The sequence below is a fragment of the Nannochloropsis gaditana genome (assembly GCF_000240725.1).
Source record: "Nannochloropsis gaditana CCMP526 unplaced genomic scaffold scaffold030, whole genome shotgun sequence".
In the NCBI taxonomy this organism is placed as follows: domain Eukaryota; class Eustigmatophyceae; order Eustigmatales; family Monodopsidaceae; genus Microchloropsis; species Microchloropsis gaditana.
The window spans coordinates 1-17,139 of NW_005803923.1; the positions used below are offsets into that span (position 1 = coordinate 1).

General features: G+C 56.6%; 1 protein-coding gene across 1 annotated transcript; it reads right to left on the reverse strand.

Moving 5' to 3' along the window:
- Nucleotides 1-15,419: 15,419 nt before the first annotated feature.
- On the reverse strand, nucleotides 15,420-15,992 carry NGA_2087000 (mitochondrial deoxynucleotide carrier; the record flags this gene model as incomplete). Its single annotated transcript, XM_005856160.1, has 1 exon — nucleotides 15,420-15,992. A coding segment is annotated over exon 1 (422 nt), but the record flags the coding sequence as incomplete, so codon positions are not given.
- Between the last annotated feature and the right edge of the window lie 1,147 nt (nucleotides 15,993-17,139).

Genomic DNA, 17,139 nt, shown 5'->3' on the forward strand with positions numbered 1-17,139 from the left:
GGCCGAAGGGAGGACCCCGCTCAGCTCCAGCCTGGCGAGGGCGGGGCAGAGGGCTGGCCGCAGACCCGGACAAGGGTGGCTGCGGCGGGGGTCGCGTTCCAGGAGGCGCAAGGACAATACGGAGGCGAGAAAGCGGCGCAGCCGGCGTCGGTCCTGAAGCTGCGTGGGGGGGGGGGCCGGGGGAGGGGGAATCCGTGGGACCCCTGCAGGTGGCGGGCGAGCAAGTCGAGGACCTCGGTGCTCAGGGTCAGGCATGGGGCCTGGCTCTCCGCTTGCTGCCGCGACATCTCGTCATTTGCTGCTTCTATGTCGCGGGCGAAACGCATGAGCCATTCCTGGCACGAGGAAACGGGCGAAAGAGTGAGATGGAGGCACCTAGGGACTTAAAGGCAAGCATGGATCAACCGCGTTCGTCACTGTAGAGAAGGGAAGATAAATTCAAAACTTGCTGCGTTGACTCAATTGCTGAAGAAAAGCAAAGGGCTAGAGGAGACATCAAAGTCATCTCTTGTCGAGGCTAGACTGGGTCACATAATGGCACTCCCAACATGTAGCGGACTTCACATACCTCAACACTTCGCCGCCTAAGACGTTTTCGCGTGTGCGTCCACCGCCGGTCCGGGCAGTCGTGTCCCACTGCGGCAGCTGCTTCATCCTGGTCATCATAATCCGCATGCGATGGAAAGCAGGCAAACGTCCTTCGAAGTTGCAGCATATGAGGCGAAATCCAACGTGATGTCGATTTCTACGTTCTTTCGCTTTTGCCCTTGCTTTTCAGATCCTATGATGAAATGTTCCACAGAAGTATAAATGGGTAAAAATAAATTTAAAAAAAGCTGTGTGGCTGCATATGGATTAACCTCTTCCAAAAAAGAGATGTTGAGGGAGGCTTGCGTTTCCTGCTTCTACGATTGCCGCTCATGGAACAGCCTGCCGGAGGCGAAGGGGTCGCAATCCATCATGGAAAAGCGTCATCATCTCGGTCGGACCGATCCCCACAGGGTTGCAATCCATCATATGGAGGCGTCATCGCCGGATTGGGCAAGGTGGTAGTTGCCTTCGAGGCCCGTGCATGGGCCATGGGCCTCAGACTTGCTACACGGTGGCTTCCACATTCACGTTGAGACCGCGTCATTGCTCACTCTGACAGATTCTAGGCACAGTCTGCCACATTAGCCCTGTCCATCGACAATGGTCATTTCTTCGAAGCGTCGACGAATCCCCTATCTCTTCCTCTTCCTGTTCTTTTCCATCGTCCTACTGCTTGCCTGGGCTCCTCGAAGTATGGCGGCGAAAGCTAAGAATGCAAAGACTAAGGACACAATAAAGCAAAAAAAAGGACAAAAGGAGCAGAAGTCTCCCCAAATGAAGAAGCAGGGTGAGACCGCTACGCCAAAAAGGCAGCAAAAACAACAGCAAAGGCCGAGAGAGAAATTGGAGGACCTCTCTCTCATGGATGACACAAAAGAAAACCGGCAGTACCATGCCGCGAGGGTGATGAAGGGGACACCTTTGATCGAGATCCTAGAAGGGCTCGTGCAAGAGGCAGCGCGCTTGAAAGGCAGCGAGGCCGCCGAGGTAAGAATTAGGGATGAGGTTCGGGATGGGGCGCATTTCATGTCAAAGAAAATTTTGACGCCAATTAAAACGGTGCGATCTCTGGCTTCAGCCAGCATTCAAAATGCGATTGCCATATCCAAGTTACTGATGGCCGTCAAACACGCGATTGCAGGAAATTCGGAAGGCCATCCTCGAGTCGGACACTCGGGCCCTGACCCAGGTGATGGAGAAGGCGTACGCCGGGACCTTCTCGGCCGAAGAGCTCGCTTTCATCGCCGACTACAGCAACTCCGAGGTCGGGAAACGTGTGCAGCGGAAGATGAGCCAGTACGTGGCCAAGGTAGGTGCCGGGGCGGGTAGGAAACGAGCGAGGCCGGGGGAGGAACCTGGTAGCATCGTGCGGGGGCTTTGGCAGGACCGTGTGGCACCTCTGGCAGGGTAAGCAGGAGCGGCCGCTTCTCATGGGCGAAAGCACTCACCAACCAGGTCACGCCCGCCATGGAGGCCTTCACCAAGGAGGTGTTCTCGGGCCCGGGGCTGCAGGGCCAGGGACAGGGGCCACAGGAGTGGCAGGACCAGCAGGCCCTCTACTCCTCCAAGGGCACCACTGTCTACATGAACGAGGGAAAGCCCAAGGGCAGGCAAAAGGAGCAGGGGAAGAAAAGGGCAGCGGCCCGCGCGGGCCCCGCCAGTGCCAACGGCGGCGATGGGGAACTCTAGGCGATGTGGAGAACGTCCTCCAGGGTGGCAGATTGTGCGGGTTCTCGTTGTGTCGGGTCGGTTTTGAGGGAGCAAATGTTCCGCAGACAGCGGGTTGATAGATCATGCGGGGGCCAAAACTGAGAACAAACGGGAAAGACGCCCTGGTTCCGAGTCACTTCTTGCTTTTCCGTCTTTACTTGCCCCCCTTTCTGTACATCGTTGCTCGCTGGAAGCCGGGCTCTGATCGTCCGATATCAGAGTAAGGGCCTGACCCAGGCCGCTACCTGCTCGAATGTGCTTGGATCCCGTTCCCTCAGGGATATTGAGAGCAGGAGCGGGCGGGAGGAGGATCTGCTCACTGTCTCTACAAGCTGGCGCGCGTAGATGAGGAGTAGGGGGTCATCGCGTCGGCCGAGGAGTACACTCACATCGAAGGAGGGAGCAGCGCCTGGACGAGCCACGCTGTCGTCAGCTTTGGCTGATATCTGTCAGGATCAGGGTTTCTTTGAGTACGATGTCTAAAGAGGTCGCCTCCAATGTTCGTCTACTACCGAGATCAGATGAAGCCCCATGACAAACGAATCCGGCGAGGAAACCTAACGCTGTCTCGCGCACTGGATCATGCTCTACAGCTTGAAACCGAGACACGAGGCACAAGCCTCCTGAAACCTAAGCTCAACTTGTTGACGGACGAGCCTACATACCCTGCACCGCCTCCCTCCCACCTACCAGGGTCCCAAACCGAGCATTTTGCGAGATCGTAAGGAATATTCGGTCACTGAAATTGAAAATGGTAACATCTGTGAGGACGCCGTTAATCTCCTGATAGAACGTAAGACAGGGAGGGGGTAGCTCAGAAGGGGGTCCGCCGGCGTGGGGGGGTGGGGAGGTAGAACACGTGGTACCTTGGTTTCGTGGTAGGTGGAGGCCTCAGGGGGTCCCGACGAGGATGCCCTCATCGCAGGGCTCGTATGGACTGCCAGCCTGTGCCGAAAGGGAGTGGATGGATGCAAACTGGTGTTCGACGGCAAGTAAAATTGAGTAGCGTGGCTGTCCTGGCGAGCAGCGATGACCAAGCCGGCGTGGTGGCTGGATCTCTCTTGTGCTGCCACCCTTTTTACGTGTATACGGTAACACATTGCAAGATAACCGGTTCATAACGTCAAAAATATATTGCACAAGAAAATGAAATTTAACATGAGAGTTCTGACGGTCTAATCTTCTCAATTTTCGTCTTGCCTGGGCGGTGCATGGCACGCGTTATACCCACCAAAAGTGGTTCAAGTAACCTCATGTACCCTGGACGCGTCTTTTTCAAACCCTTACAGCTTCAGCAAGGCCATGGGTTGGACACGGAGAAGAATAGATCACTCTTGTTATTCTGTTCCTATGTGCTTGGTCCTCGCCTTCGTGGGAGTTGTCGTCCTGCTGGCAGCCCCGGCCCGAGCTTTCCTCCCTGCGCCCCTGTCAGTGTCCTACTCCTCCCTAGCCTCAGCCCCCTGCTCGCCGAGTGCCGTCACTGGCCGTTCCAGGAGACCTCACATGAGAGCCGGACCCAGTGAGGAATCAGGTGCAAGAAGACGGCCCGAGGAACGAGGTCTTGGGCCGGCGCCCTTGGAGTGGTGGGCCGATCCGCAGGCGACCCGGCGTCTCCTCGACCCCGCGGCGAAGGAGAGGCCGGTCTCCGGGAATCAGGCGAGGTCGCCGGGTTTCTGGTTCAAAGATGTCCTCTCCTTGCAAGCCCTGAAGCGAAGGGCGTTCTCTTTGGCCGTACCGGTGCTTTTGGCCGTGAACGGGGGCAGTCTCTTTTCGGGGGGAATGCTTCACCCGCCCGTGGCGGCCGCGGTGGACAGTATCAAGGTGGGGACGTGTCTGCTGAAGGAGTGCCAGCTCGAGCTCGCCCGGTGCATTCTTGACCCCAAGTGCCTGGCGAACGTGATCTGCCTGAACACGTGCAACAACAAGGCGGACGAGGTCGGGTGCCAGATCGGTTGCGGGGACCTGTTCGAGAACGAGGTGGTGGGGCAGTTCAACGCCTGCGCGCTCAGCAAGAAGCAGTGCGTGCCGCGGAAGGAGGACGACGGGACCTACCCGGTGCCCCCCGACTCGGCGCTGGTCTCGTCCTTCGACATGAACACCTTCAAGGGCAAGTGGTACATCAGCGCGGGCCTGAATCCGCTCTTCGACTGCTTCGACTGCCAGGTCCACTTCTTCACCGTGCAGGGCGACCGGCTCTACGGAAAGCTGAACTGGCGCATCACGGAACCGGACGGGGAGTTCTTCACGCGGGACACGGTGCAGCGCTTCGTGCAGGACCCGCGCGCCCCGGGCAAGCTCTACAACCACGACAACGAGTACCTCCACTACCAGGACGACTGGTACATCCTCGACTACGAACCCAACGTCTTCATCGCCGTCTACTACCGGGGCCAGAACGACGCCTGGACCGGCTACGGCGGGGGCGTCGTCTACACGAAGCAGTCGAGCGTCCCCCCCGAGTACAAGAAGCGCATCGCCGCCGCCTTCGCGAAAGCCAACGTGGACTATGCCCGCTTCAAGGACGTGGACAACTCCTGCAGCGACTTGAAGGAGAACCCGACGGCGCTGCGGGCCGAGTTCGCGCGGAGACTCTTCCTGACAGAGGAGCAGCAGCTGCAGGAGGCGCTGACCACCGCGCGGGTGACGGCGGGAAACGCGATCATGATGGAGGAGAAGGAGGCGCAAGCGGCGGTCAAGGAGCTGGAGCGTGTCATCTCGGAGTTTGAGGGGCGGGTGGGGAAGGAGGTGGGCCGCGAGGTGGAGAATTTGGAGAAGGAGCTGGTCAAAGAGGTGCAGCAGGTGGAGCGCGTGATCGATACCGGCCTGTGGCGGGCCAACAACAAGCCGAATCTGGACTCTCTCGCGCAGCGCCTGGAGGAGAGGCCGCTGGCGGATCCACGGCCCGCGCCTAAGTGAGGAGGGGTCGGAGGGAGGCCTGGGGGCAGAGGCAGGGCTGGAGAGAGGGGAGGGCGTGTGCGAGAAGGAAGGGCGCGGAGGCTCGGCTCAGCAAATTAGAAAGACAGCATCTCGAAATTAAAGAGGAAGTATCAGTGTGTCAAAACAAAGTGTTTTATTTTTTTTCACGTAAAAAAGCTGGAGAAAGTGCTTGCCGGAGGCGAATCCACGTAGTCAAACTTCCTTACCGAGTCGCCTCGCCCCTGTCTCCGCGCCGTCAATCCCTCTCACCACTGCCGCTTCTCCAATCACTGCCTCTTGTCTCTTCCTCTCCCACTCACTCGCCCCAGCTCCAGGCACCCACCGCCACCCTTCGCCCGAGCTCCTCCCACCCTCCATCGCTCCCTGCACTTCCCTCCCGCGCGCCTCAGGCATACGTGTTGAAGATGCTCTGGAATTTCTCCTGGCTCCCTGACACCAGCCTCGGCTCCCCGTGCTCGGCCACGAAGGCCTCGCACTCCTCCAAGCTCGCCTGCCCCTCCGCCAGCCTCTTCCCGAAGCCCTCCGCATAGCTCGCGTAGCGGGCCGCCACCATCCTGGGCAGAAGTCCCTCCTCCAAAAGCGCCGCTGCCCCCACCAAGCCCTTGGCGAAGGCGTCCATCCCCTGGATGTGGGCGATGAACATATCCTCCAGGGCCGTCGACTCCCGCCGCACTTTGGCGTCGAAGTTAAGCCCCCCCGGGGCGATCCCTCCCTGCTCGAGCACGGTCTTCATGATGAGGGTGGTCTGGTAAGGGGGGGGGAGGAGATGGGGAGGGGGGAGGAGATGGGGAGGGGGAGGAGAGGGGCTGTAAGAGCGTCGCCGGACGCGGGGGGCTGGAGAGGCTTTCACGCGAGACAATAGAGAGGGCGCGGCCGGGGGAAGAGCGAGCAGGCCCGGAGCCTACCTGCTGGGGGTCCGCCATGAAGCAGTCCGTGTCCCAGCCCAGGTGCGCCACTCCCGTGTTGGCGTCGATGCTGCCCAACATCCCGAACTTGGACGCCATGACCACGTCGTGCTCCGCGCAGTGCCCCGCCAGCGTCGTGTGATTGGGCTCGATATTGATCTGATTGGAGGGCGGGGAGGGATGTCAGCTTCCCCACCGCGCGCTCAAGGGGTGTCAGGCCCGCCTGCCCTCCCTCCCCTCGGCCCGAGACCGACCTTGAAGTCCTTGTCCAGGCCGTAGGTCTTGAGGAAGCATATCACAGTCTGCGCGTCGTAGTCGTACTGGTGAGCGGTCGGTTCCTTGGGTTTGGGCTCTGGCGGGGGCATGGGAAATGGGAGGAGCAGGGTAGAGGGAGAGGAGAGGAGAGGCCGTAAGAGGGAGGAGGGTACTGGCGGACACGCGCTCGCACCATCAGGGCAGCGCATTTATGCCCCCTCTCCGGGCCCCACAGAGAGCTCCCGCCCTCACCGAGGAGGAGCTGATACGTGGCCCCGATCTTTGCCTTATAGGCCACCACCATCCTGAAGAAAGCCGCCATGTGATCGAGCTCCTGCCTCACGTCCGTGTTCAGCAAGCTCTGGTAGCCCTCGCGCCCCCCCCAAAAGACCAGGTTCTGGCCTCCGAGCCGGTGCGTCACTTCCATCACTTTCTTCACTTGAGCGGCCGCGTAGGCAAAAACATGGGCGTCCGGGTTCGTGGAGGCGCCGTTCATGTAGCGGCGCGTGCTGAAGAGGTTGGCAGTGCCCCAGAGACAGGAGATCCCCGTGCTGGACTGCAGCTCCACAGCGAGGTCCACGACGGCGTCCAGGAGCTTTCCTGACTCGGCAAGAGTAGCACCCTCGGGGGCAATGTCGCTTCGTGCCCGGGAAATGCGAGGATATCAGACACGGGTAGTGTAGTAGCCCTGCACCATGGCTTCCGTCTGTGGCCGTTACATCCAGGAAGCCACGGATGTCGCTAAACTTCAACAACACTCTCTCTTTCGCACTTACCGGTCGTGAAAGGTCCAGAAAGGCACGCCCAAGCGTTTCATAAATTCAAAAGCGACGCGAAGACGACGTTTGGCGTTCTCTAGGCCGTCTGTTCCGTCCTCCCACGGCCGGGAAATCGTCCCCCCCCCGAAGGGATCCAGGCCCACACCACGCATGGTATGCCAGTAACAAACACTGAAGCGGAGCCACTCCCGCATGCTTTTTCCTCGCACAATTTGATCCTCGTCGTAGTACTTGAAGGCCAGAGGATTTCTGGACGACGTGCCACCGTACGGAATCTTGGCCGGTATGCCTTCATCGTCGAAGTAATGCGCCACATCCAGGGTGCCCTTTCCCTGTCCATCTTGGATAGACATCGTTCCAGAGTCGCCCTGTCTTGGAGCTTTTGGCAACCAGCGATTCGACGACAAAGGTTGCGAGGTTATTTTGGGAATGGAACACCCGTGGGTGTCCACAGTACGAAGACGGCGCTTAGTACGGGGAGGTTACCCTTTATTGGCCGATATCCGTGAACAAATCTATTCTAGTAATACAAAGACCGCACATGCATAATGGCAAAATGTGGAAGGCTACCAACTTAGATCCCTGTGGTTAAAATGGTTCTGAACGCCTCCATCCTATGCATGCATTTAGAATTTTTCCGAGTGGGCGAGCGGGCGATCAATGAGACTACCTGGAAATGGGTGAGATAGCTACTCGACATACAAAAGTGCACCCAACTTTCATTCGTGTCGGACGCCTTTCTAATCGATTCCAGCTCGGAAACGATTTCCACAATTTTCTGTTGACAGCTCATACATATCGGAGTGTGTTTCATCGATCGTGTCAGCTGAATGTTTTGAGAGACCATGCTGTAGGAGCATAGTTACTTTGCCAGTAGAACGTTTTCCCGTGAAGTAACCTTGAGATCTAACGAACAATAACAACAAAATATCGGAAAAAGCAAATTCACATCCTCTATGTTTACTTTTGTTCAAGGTGAAAACGTTCCTTCTCCCACTACAGATCATCCCTTGACATTCTGCCGAGGATGATTTTTCCACACGGGCCCTCTTCGGGGGCTGCATTTTCTGATGCGTGTTCCTCCACTTTTACATCTTTTTGGGCTTGAGCACCTTCCCTAGCATGTGATCTAACAAGCCAAGCACTGGAATGGGATATGGAGACGGTCAAGTGTGTAAGGGATCAGAAAAAGGGTCCAGGAAGCGCCTTTTCACACGGGGAGGAAGCCCAGCAATTGACTTCCCGCGGCGGTGCTTGAAGGAACACCGGCAAACTCAAACGCACTCACCAGTGAAAGTGCCCCCGATTATAGCCATCAGAGAGGTCAAAAACTCATACCATGCTCTCTTCTTAGAGCTGATGACCGTAGCGAGGGGGGAAATGTCGTAGGAGAATTTGGCCTCGGGCACCTCGTCGTCTTGATAGTGCATGACCTGCACAGGAAGGGAGTGACGAATGTGCAACGTGCCCAGGAACAAAACACATTTCATCGGAAAAGACAATCCTTCTCCCCTTCTCCCCGAATCCAAGTCCCGCCCCGCGGCGTCCGCGTCCCCTCCCCAGGCACCCTCCCCCCTCTTGACTGGCTCTCACCTGGGAGTTGGCCACCATTTGATACTGTAAGACGGTGCTCTTCTGACCCCCGAATGTCCGGCTCACCTCGTAGTGAGTGCTGACAACCTGTAGAGCAGCCGTGTGTGTGAGAGATCCTCCTGCTCGCATTTGTTGCTCTCGTGTCACAAAACTCCAAACAATACTCTTCCGTATGAAGGCGACTCGTCTCCTCACATTCTATTTTTTAGCCACCAGAGGTAGACACCTCCTCTCTCCCCCACCGGACGTGAGGCGGGGCTCACCTTGAGGTAGTGGTGGAAAGCGTGGTGCACCTTGGAGACCACGTAGACCTGGTCGGCGAGGGGAGACCGCGTCTGTTGAAAGCCCTTGGGCAGGAGGGCCAGTTTTTCCCTGCAGCCATGGGGGGAGGGCGGGTCGGGAGGGAGTGGGGGAGTGAGCGGCGAGGACGGGTGCGCGTGAAGAAAGCCGGTCCTGCCATCTACGGGACTCACCTGTACTCGCGCGTCACGGGCGGCCCAAAGGTCAAGTCGTGCACTACGTGGGAGACGTTGGTGAGGGTGGGGTTCAAGTTGTGGTACTTGCTGCGCGCCTCGATGTGGAAGTTCCCAGGGACGCGGTTCACGAGCAGGAAGCCGCTCAGAAGGCAGCCCGGGTGCTCGGCCTCAGCGAAGAGCGTGCGCTCGATCTTCTCCCGGTGCTCGGGGGCCGACGAGGCGACCTTGGCGTGCAGGTCCAGCGTTCGCTCTATGTACGAGGTCAGCGCCTCCACGGTCCTGTCGGGGGAGTGGGGCGTGGCCAATGCTCACTGAGATGTCCTCCAAGGCCCAGTCCCGGTCTAGGCACATTCAACGCCACAGCTTCGTCCGCGCGATCCGCCCTATTTCTCCCCTTCCCCTCCTTTATCATTATCGCCTTTCCGATCCCGCGACACACGCCCTGCCTTCGCCTCCCCCCTTCCTCTTACCTGTCTTCGCGGTAGTCGGGCGAGATGGCCTTGCCGGCCTTATAGAGCCGGAGCGTGGGGAAGGCGCGGATCACGCTCTCTGCGCACAGGTCCCGGTGTTCCACGCAGTCAATCTTGACCACCTGTGGTGGAGGAGAGGAGAGAAGGCGGGAAGAGGCGGTCGTGAGCAGACTGGGGTACTGGGACCCCTCAGGATCCACCGGCAGGCGCCCACCTTGATGTTGAACTGCTGTCTCTCCAACGCCTCGGCGAAGGCCTCCCAGGTCGGGGCCAGACGCTGGCACCAGACGCACCAGGGCGCGTAGAAATTGGCGAACACGTACTCCTGCCCCGCCACGAAGCCCGCGAAGTCGTCCTTGCCGAGGGGCAGCGCGTGCTCGCCGTCTTGGTGCGCCAGGTCCAGAGCCGGATGGTGGTCGTCGTGGACGAGGTCGCGCTGCTCGCGGTTGCGGCTGTAGGAGGGGAGGGCCGGCGGGCAGGGGAGGGGAGGGGCCCGGGTAAGGTATACGAGATCGGCCCTCTCTAGGCCCCCATATGAGTTAGCCGCCTCACAAACTCTCCAAACTGACAAACCACCTACCCTTGAAACATGCGTCGCTGAGCGTTCTGGTCCAAGTTCCACTTCTCGATGTTCTTGGTCACGTTCTGCTGATTAGTCCCCAGCACGTCCAAGACGTCCACCGTCGCGAACTCGCAGGGCACGTCAAGCATGGTGATGTTGAAGTTGATACGAATCTACAGGGTTCGGACAGTAGGAGGGGATTAAGCAGGGGATGACAGAGCCCGATCTCGGAGCGGGACCGACACATTGTGATGAGATTTCATACTTTCTTCCCCTCCCCATCCTTCCGGCTGCAATTCGTACTTGTTGATCCCTGTTAAAGTCCACGACGACGGTACTATGGGTAGTGGAGGCAATGAAGGAAGAAAGCTCGACTACAAAAAGGCTAAGCATGAAAAGGCTGTAGAAAAGTAAAGCGATGAGGTGAGCCTGATGGGTCCCTTTATTTAAAAAAAATGTCATCGACGTGATACGGAAAAGTCTCCCCCAACGGTAAACACTGTAAGAATTGTGTGCATCTTCCTCTCCCAATACGTGGGGCACACCTACATGGCTAGGATTGAGACGAGACCTCCATGCCAAGTCGCCTCGGTGAGGTCCAGAGGCACTTTACGGTAGAAGTCGAAGCTCTTGATGCCCCGTGAAGAAACTGGCGCCATCGCGCTCGAAGGGAGGGAAAGCGGTGCTCTCCTGTATCAAGTGGTGCAGCATGCGACACGTGCGCGGTGAGTCACGAGCATAAGGGGCAAAAGAAGGGGAGCAGTAGGGCGGGAGGCGTGCGGGGGCAGGGGGTGAAGAACAAGAACACGAGGTGAAAGGAGACGTGGGCGAGCAACACCCGTCACCATCGGCAATGCCTGCCACAGCTAATGAATGCGAGCTTTCCATGTCTGGCAGATGTTGATGTGGCTTGTGGTGAGGCGATCGCCTGCAATGCGATTAAGCACCTAGGCGCGTCATGGGCTTTGTCCGTCAATAAAGCCAGTGACGGCTCCCGAGATGCAGCAGATCCGGCGTCTTCGTCCATGCCTGGCCCATAACCTTTTTTTCGTGCATGCTCAGGCACCATTATCGTCGATTTGTATATCAAACATTTAAATCTATAGTGCTGTTACAACATTTTGACATCCTATTTCTTCCAAACGCAATGGCAAATTGTCCTTCGGAGGTAGTATCATATTACGACGTTGTGGAATATTTCAGAAAAATTTCTTGGGGGGCCTTCAAAACTGGCGGTCAATAGCTATGGCTACTGTACGGGAAATGTTAACCCGTTTTCGCTTCGCAGAGGCTACATCCCGTGAGTGCCGCGATGAAGAACGCCGCAAGGGGGCGCTCAAGCAGATGTGGTACATTGAGGCGTCGAGACGTACCAGGCTGACAGGAGATGATGATGTTACATATAGCCCGTTGCACGTCGCCTCGCGGGCGATCATATCGGCATTAGATACGTCCATGGCTGGGCTACGAAGGCGCTTGCACGGCCACACAAATAATTCAAGTTCGACGAGCGAACCCCACACTCTGCACTGCGCTTGCGCACCAGAAACAAAGCCAACAACGAAAGAAAATGGCGCAGGCAAAACTCTCTCCTTTTATCCTTCCTACCAGTCTGCAAATGAAAGCACGACAAGCATCAGCTCTGACATTAATTACAGCGATTGTGGGAGCGGTGCTTTGCGCCAGACCGGTGCTGCCAAGTACTCCTTGGCCGATGCCAAGAAATTGCTTGGAAGCTTCCGTCGTAACAGGTGAGCGATTCTTACAAGCGCGTGCTCCGCCTGAGAGAGACGATGATGCTCTTTCTTGTCATCAAGCACCCGCAGTAAATGTACATTCTTTCGACCTCGTGCTGCACTACGCCCCTCAGGCGCTCCCGGCGACGAAAATTTCCTTTCTAGAGCCCCTTTTCCTATTTTCTTTTCAACTTAAACGGGCTCTTTCAATCCTGCATCAACCTTCTCCTTCGGCTACCGGTATCGCAGCGGCTATCCCATTACATCCCTGTCCCGACAGCCGTGAGTGCTGAAGGCCGCAAGGGGACAACATGGCTCTCCTCCTGGCTCAGTAGAGTCACTTGCATGCGCCTCTTCCTCAATCTACCAAGCGAAAGCAAGGGCCATCTACACGCGGCCCCCCTGCTTCTTTCCTCACTGGGTCACGTAGGCCTCATACAGATCGTCATTCACCACGCGCTCCTCCAGCCGCCCCAGAAACGGAGCAAGGTGTACAGCCAAGACATGTTTGCACTATGTGAAGGTAAAAAGTGAATCCCATGAGCCTGGTCCAAAGAACGCGTGTCTGGGTATTTGAAATGGAAAGGCCCCAGGCGACATGCGATACGTGCAGATGGTGGAGAAACCTAAAGGAGAAACAATCGAAAGAAGCGCAGTGTATTATTTGACATACCCGTGGCCTAAGGGATCTCTGCTGCATTATGTGAAAGCTTTGGCAGGAACAGTCGCGCCCACTGAGCACCGTATATTCGGCTCGGTCTCGCCTGTCCATTGACGACTGAAATTGAGAGGCAGAACAATGGTGATTACCTCCTCCTCGCAGGCTCACTCACCCTTTCACCAAGTGGAGGCATCGTCGATATTGTCGCGTGATGATACGACGTACTGGCGCCCGGTCCAACGCCTGTTTGACCAGCGGTGAGAAAGGAGTATACAAAATGTCCCAACAATCTCCTCACCTCAACAGCCCCTTCCAGGAAGCCCGGTTCGTGATATAGCAGCTCTGACGCAAGTTTCAGCACAGCAGACTGTGCTATCTCGTTCGAGCCCGTTGAGTGCTTCTCGTCGACCAGTTGAGGATCCTGTTGACCTGTACAATTGCCACGCTCGCCCGAAGGAAATGGCGATACTGAACAAGAGGAAGGGCACTCTTGCAGTTCTAAAACCCGAGACAGGAAGAGAATGGGGTCCATTCACCTGTGTAAGTAGCTAGAAGAAATATGACGGTGTTTTCCGTGATGTGGAGGGGGAGAATAAATTCCTGATGTCAAAAAAGCAAAAACAATAATGTAATGCAGCCTCTAGAGGTGTGGAGCGATCGTCGACGACGACGAGGAGGGAGGTTCATTTGACGCTGAGGAACAAGAGCAATGTCTTCACTATTACTTCTTCGAAACGGACGCCATTGACAGCACAGTGAGCACACAAGGATGGCGAAGCGCTCCCGATGCCCTCCAAACGCCACACGAGGCGTTGATGGCGCTTACTCCCTTGTCAGCAATGCCATGGCCCGCGTCTCGGGGCTGGCGAGGCCTTTGGACGACAGGCTTGCGCGCCTGGCCGCCCTCGAGGTCCGTGCACTCTCAAAAAAGCTGGCCTGGATGGGGACTTCTCATGCATATTCGTACCTTCAAGTAGGCAGCAGCGGGCGGCAGAGGACAGCTTTCCACAGGGGAATCAGCGGTAAGCTGCCCCCTTGTTGACTCGCTTGTCGTCTCCTCTCTGTGTCACACCCACGCATCGCTAATGAATTTACTGCCCCTGAATAATGCACTAGTTCGAGAGTAAGGCCGAGCATAGGAAGCCCGGCATCAACAAGGGCTTCCTCGTTAACACGATTAGAAGGTAAAATTGATTTTCTCAGAATATATGGATGGGGGAAGTATTTTTCGCCTCATCGTTTGTGCGGGAGGGAGGTCACGTAACATTTCACGCGGAACGTGGCACAATGAAAATGAATGAGATAAAATGAATGAAAAGGACGTTTCTCGCAGCCCTGCTGTCCTGCTATGCATCCTTAGGGAGTCGGCATAGGGAGCCACACCAGGAAGTCGGAGAGATATTTTGAGCAGGCAGGATCCTCCACGCGTGATCCGATAACGACCTCTCTTCGTATATATATAGCGTCTCACAGCACAACCGTCGCGAGGAGGAGGCGGACTGCTGGCGGGCGCACGAGCAGCAAAAGAAGGGGAGCCGGGCAGTGAGAGGAAGCGAGGGCGGCAGGCGGCCTCTTTCTCCGCGGACGAGGAGCCCCGAGGGAGCGGACGGCCCGGCAGGTGAGAGGGGGCGGGGGTTATTGCTGGGTTGGTCAGAGGGCCGGGTGGAGAAGGGCGCCGGGACTCCGTCATGAGCTGGATCCCCCGGCCAAGGACCGCGTCCGTGGCTCATCCCTCTCCCCTCGCGTTATCGTCCTCTCGCAGGCGCGCTCGAGGACTGTGGTCGATTCGCTGCTGAGCTTGCTCGCCACGAGGAGGAGGGGAAAGAGGGGAGGAAGCGGAAGAAAAAGAGAAGAGAAAAGGAGAAGGAGAAGAAGGAAAAGAAGGATTCGCGGCGACGCACTCACCCACCACGCGCGGCGCATACCAGAGAGAGAGACAAGAAGAAGCGGAAAGAGAAAGACAGGAAAGAGATTGGGAGCAAACCGCATGAGTAACCATTCATGACAAGTAAAGCACAAAATTTATGCGTAAAATCCTGGAAAATTTACATGCTTTGCTTTGTTTTCTCGCCCTCGGGGGGTCTGCAGTCACTTCCACAATGCCTCCCCCCCGCCACCCTTGTCATTGCCCGGGCCCCAGCAAGAAACGCCGCTTCAGTGCCTCATAGACGCCGAAGATGATGGCGGTAGAGCTGACGGACTTGAGGAGCGTGGGGATCATGCCCTTGTAGAGCGCCGAGAAGCCCTCCTCCCTGACCATGTGCCTCAGACATTCCCGGGAAGACCGGAACCGATGAGTCTGCCCCGCCGCCTCCGTTCCGGCGCTTGGAGGGAGGAGGCGGAGAACCTGAGCTTGCATGCGCCGCTTGAGCGTGTCCAGCGGGTACACGGCCACGCGCGCGGCGCCCCCCGAGACCCCTCCATAGAGGGCGCTGCGGCACCCTCGCTGGACATCTTCCCACCAGTCTTCGGTGCCGCCCGCCTCTCTCTCGGCTTTCCCCGGCGCTTTCTTGTTCTGTTCACCGCTCTGGTAGGGTCCGGAGAGCCATTCGTAGAGCGCAAAGGAGAGACCCATCCGGGGGAAGATTTGGAGCGCCGTGGGTGCCAGCCCTAAGAAGAGGCCATGCAAGCCTTCTCTCCGAAGAGTCGACTCAACGAATGACGCCATCGTCTCATGCGCGCGAGGCAAGCCCTGTGCCGCAAATTGCGTCCTGATCACGTCGAAAGGATAAGTCGCCACAGTGGCAGCCAGGCCTGCGAGCCCGCCTGCCAGGAAGGAGGCGACTGGTGCCAAGGCTGGCAGGCCTGCGAGCTCCACCTTCAGTGCTTCGTAAACGGGAAAATGCACTGCTCCGTAACCAATCCACAGATAGGTTGCCGCCAAGTTTCCACGCCAGAGCCCGATGACTCCCTCCTCCGTAATTACTTTTCGGAGGGAGCTGAGCACGGATCGATATGCCAGTCGTTGCCGATCAAGAGCCGTCGCGATGGAACCAACTTGAAGCTGAAATCGAATCTTGAGCACGTCGAAGGGTGCCGTCAGAATGCGTGAGGCACCTCCTGCCGCGGCTCCGCAGAGAGCGGCCTCCGCCCTACTCAGTTCATCCCTCTCGGATGCCCGCCCTCGTTTCCTTCCTGCAGCGCATGATAGAGCCGAGAGCCCCATCACAAACAGCTCGTGCAAATTATTTAAAGCGCGCGCATGACCATGTCATTGTTTTTTTGTTTCACAAAAAGCGCTTTGTCAGCACCAGCTTACCTGTAACTAATTGTATGAGTGGTAAGTGTTTATCACTTCGCGGCGGTGACGTTGTTTGACTGTCCAGCTTCAAGCAGCGAGCAGAGGCGAACGTCTGTCTCGAAGGAACTTTTTGTGGACCTCCTGTTCAATTACGAGATGGGAGTCTTTTCAAAGCCACCTAAACAGTGTGACACCTCATGGATTCTAACACACCAATATTAAAGCTGGGGTTTAATCACAGGAGGGCAAGGTCGAGCATCTGCGTGCGATTGCAAGCAAAGATATACCCTGAGGTGCCTCCAGTGGATGCTGCCGTCGCATGCGCCTAGTCCAGTATCTGGTCTTACTGTTGCTGGCAATCATCACCTCATTCATTCCTGCTGTTACTGCTTTCAGGATTGACATAATGATCTCCAAGTTTATCGGCAAGCATCTGCCGGATTATACATATTCCGTGCCGGGTAGGTGGATGAAGACAACAGAATGCTTTGTGGCTGCCTCTGTTCCCTGGGCAGAATCGCATTGATCAATTATAATTAGATCATACATAAAGGGAGCATGAAGTGAATTTTGAGCTGAAGCATTCCCTTCTTATATCTTTTCGATTCTCAATTATGCTTAGGGATGCTTTTCTACTTTCTAGACCCATCTCATACCTCGTTGGGGTTCAAGGCACGTTCCCTTTGTTTCGACAAGGAAGACTTGGATGTTAATTTGAGAGGACGAGTCGTGCTGATTGCCGGAGGTAATGCTGGTATAGGCAGAAGTGCAGCTCAGTCTTTGGCGGAACTCGGGGCCACCGTTCACATATTGTGCCGGTCCCGGGAAAAAGGGGAGCGAGCAGTCACGGATATTCAATCCGTTACAGGAAATAAAGACGTGCATCTACATGTGGTTGATCTGTCTTCGTTAAAGCAAATTCAGACATTTACGAATGAATTCGCAGCGAGCGGCAAGCCTTTGCATGTGCTTATCAATAATGCTGCCACTATGCAAAGTGAGCGAATGTTGACATCAGAAGGGTTCGAGCTCGCTCAGGCTACCAATTTGCTGGGCTTTTATGGTCTTACTCGCGGCCTTCTTCCTGTTTTAAAGCTCAATGCACCTTCCCGTATTATAAATGTCGTTTCCGCTGGTATGCTAGCATCCCAATTCAAGTTAAAATGTCTAGAGGAGGAGGAAAATATTAGTCCCTATGATGGTGCAGCTGTCTACTCTCAGCA